Source organism: Nicotiana sylvestris, chromosome 6, assembly GCF_000393655.2.
Source record: "Nicotiana sylvestris chromosome 6, ASM39365v2, whole genome shotgun sequence".
In the NCBI taxonomy this organism is placed as follows: Eukaryota; Viridiplantae; Streptophyta; class Magnoliopsida; order Solanales; family Solanaceae; genus Nicotiana; species Nicotiana sylvestris.
This window is the reverse complement of record NC_091062.1, coordinates 69,842,957-69,846,203: the sequence shown is the minus strand read 5'-3', so window position 1 is coordinate 69,846,203 and position 3,247 is coordinate 69,842,957. Positions and strand designations below refer to the sequence as shown.

Genomic DNA, 3,247 nt, shown 5'->3' with positions numbered 1-3,247 from the left:
TATTATTTGATCCCAGTTCCACCTTTTCTTATGTGTCATCATATTTTGCCCATTATCTGGATATGCCCCACGAGTCTCTTGTTTCATCTGTTCATGTATCTACTCCGGTGGGTGATACTATTATTGTGTATCGTGTATATCAATCGTATGTAGTGATTATTTGAGGTTTGGATACCCGAGTGTATCTCTTATTGCTTAGTATGGTTGATTTTGATGTGATATTGGGCATGGATTGGTTATATCTGTGTCGTGCTAAGACAATGACGTTGGCTATGCCGGGGTTGCCACGGATTGAGTGGCGAGGTTTGACTGATTATGTTCCCAGTAGGGTGATTTCATTTCTAAAGGCCCAGCGGATGGTTGGAAAGGGTTGTCTTTCATACTTAGCATTTGTGAGGGATGTCAGTGCAGAGACTCCCAGCGTTGATTATGTTCCAGTTATGAGGGATTTTCCCGTTGTGTTTCCTATAGACCTATCGGGCATGCCACCAGAGGGATATTAATTTTGGTATTGATCTGGTGCCGGGCACTCAACCCATTTCTATTCCACTATATCGTATGGCACCAGCGGAGTTGAAGGATCAGGTTCAGGAACTCTTTGATAAGGGGTTCATTCGGCCTAGTGTTTTACCGTGGGGTGCTCTTGTACTATTTATGAAGAAGAAGGATGGCACTATGAGGATGTGCATTAATTATAGGCAGTTGAACAAGGTTACCATTAAGAACAAGTATCCCATGCCTCGCATTGATGATTTGTTAGACCAGCTTTAGAGAGCGAGAGTGTTCTCCAAGATTGATCTTCGTTTAGGGTATCACCAGTTGAAGATCAAGGACTCAAAATATTCTTAAGATAGCTTTCAGGACCAGATATAGTCATTATGAGTTCCTTGTGATGTCTTTTGGGCTGACCAATGCCCCAGCAGCATTCATGTATTTGATGAACAACGTGTTTCAGCCTTATCTCGACTTGTTTGTCATAGTCTTCATTGATGATGTTCTGGTGTATTCGCGTAGTCAGGAGGAGCACGCAGAGCATTTGAGAGTTGTGTTGCAGAGATTAAGGGAGGAGAAACTTTATGCAAAGTTCTCCAAATATGAGTTTTGGCTCAGTTCAATGGCTTTCTTGGGGCACGTGGTGTCCAGTGAGGGTATTCAGGTTGATTCGAAGAAGATAGAGGAAGTTCAGAGTTGGTCCAGACTGTCCTCAGCTACAGAGATTCACAACTTTCTTGGTTTGGCAGGCTATTACCACTGGTTCGTTCAGGGATTTTCATCTATAGCATTGCCCTTGACCAAGTTAACTCAGAAGGGTGCTCCAGTCATGTGATCGGATGAGTGTGAGGTGAGCTTTTAGAAGCTCAAGACTGCCTTGACCACAAGTCTAGTGTTAGTTTTGCCATCAACTTCAGGTTTATATACCGTGTATTGTGATGCTTCGAGTGTTGGTATTGGGTGTGTGTTGATACAGGATGGTAGAGTTATTGCTTATACTTTTTGTTAGTTGAAGCCCCATAAGAAGAACTATCCTATTCATGATTTGGAGTTGGCTGCCATTGTTCACGCATTGAAGATTTGGAGGCATTATTTGTATGGTGTGTCTTGTGAGGTGTTTACTGATCATCGTAGCCTCCAGCATTTGTTCAAGTAGAAGGATCTCAATTTGAGGCAGCGGAGATGGTTGGAGCTACTAAAGGACTATGATATCACTATTTTGTACCATCCGGGAAAGGCCAATATGGTGGCCGATGCTTTGAGTAGGAAAGTGGTGAGTATGGGGAGTTTGGCATATATTCCAGTTGGGGAGAGACCTATTGCAGTTGATGTTCAGGCCTTGGCCAATCGGTTCGTGAGGTTGGATATTTCGGAGCCCAGTCGGGTATTGGCTTGTGTAATTTCTCGGTCTTCCTTATTTGATCGCATTAGAGAGCGCCAGTATGATGATCCTCATTTTCTTCTCCTTAAGGACAAAGTTCAACACAACAATTCCAGAGATGTGACTATTGGCGATGATGGGGTATTGAAGATGCATGGCCAGATATGCGTGCCCAATGTAGGTGGGCTTTGGGGATTGATTCTGGAGGAGGCCCATAGCTCGCGGTATTCCATCCATCCGGGTGCCGCAAAGATGTATCAGGATCTGAGACAGCATTATTGGTGTAGGAGAATGAAGAAGGATATTGTGGAATTTGTTCCTCGGTGTTTCAATTGTCAGCAGGTGAAATACGAGCATCAGAGACTGGGCGGCTTGCTTCAGCAGATAGATATTCTAGAGTGAAAGTGGGAGCGGATCACCATGGACTTTGTAGTTGGACTCTCATGGACTTTAAAGAAGTTCGATGCTATTTGCATGATTGTGGATCGGCTGACCAAGTCCGCACACTTCATTCCTATGTGTACTACATATTCTTCAGAGCGGTTGGCAGAGATTTATATCCGAGAGGTTGTTCGGTGGCATGGTGTCCCAGTTTCCATCATTTTAGACAGAGGTACTCAGTTTACTTCACAGTTTTAGAGGTCTGTACAGCGAGAGTTGGGTACTCAGGTTAAGTTGAGCACAACTTTTCACCCTCAGACACACGGGTAGTCTGAGCGCACTATTCAGATATTGGAGGACATGTTGCGCTCTTGTGTCATTGATTTTGGAGGATCATGGGATCAATTTCTACCGCTCGTAGAGTTTGCTTATAATAACATTTATCAATCGAGTATTCAGATGGCTCCATATGAGGCTTTGTATGGGACACGGTGTAGATCTCCAGTTGGATGGTTTGAGCCGGGCGAGGCTCGGCTATTGGGTACAGACTTGGTACAGGATGCTCTAGACAAGGTGTAGGTGATTCAGGAGAGGCTTCGTACAGCGCAGTCGAGACAAAAGATTTATGCTGACTGGAAGGTTCGGGATGTGTCCTACATGGTCGGTGAGAAGGTTCTATTGAAGGTTTTACCCATAAAGATTGTTATGAGATTTGAGAAGAGGGGTAAATTGAGTCCTCAGTTCATTGGGCCTTTTGAGGTGATTCGAAGGATTGGGGAGGTGGCTTATGAGCGTGCTTTGCACCCAGCTTATCGAGTGTGCATCCGGTATTTCATATTTCTATGCTTCGGAAGTATATTGACGATCCGTCTCATGTCTTGGATTTCAGCACGGTTCAGTTAAATGATGATTTGACCTATGATGTAAAGCTGGTAGCTATTTTAGAGCGTCAGGTTCGAAAGTTGAGGTCAAAGGATATAGCTTCAGTGAAAG

The 3,247-nt window shown here is 44.1% G+C and overlaps 1 protein-coding gene across 1 annotated transcript; it reads left to right on the top strand.

The window, feature by feature from the left end:
* The first annotated feature begins 558 nt into the window (after nucleotides 1–558).
* LOC138870750 (uncharacterized) lies at nucleotides 559–2,275 on the top strand. Its single transcript, XM_070148586.1, has 2 exons — nucleotides 559–728; nucleotides 1,924–2,275. Exons 1-2 carry the CDS (start codon nucleotides 559–561, stop codon nucleotides 2,273–2,275), a joined length of 522 nt encoding a protein of 173 aa, XP_070004687.1.
* Nucleotides 2,276–3,247: the final 972 nt, after the last annotated feature.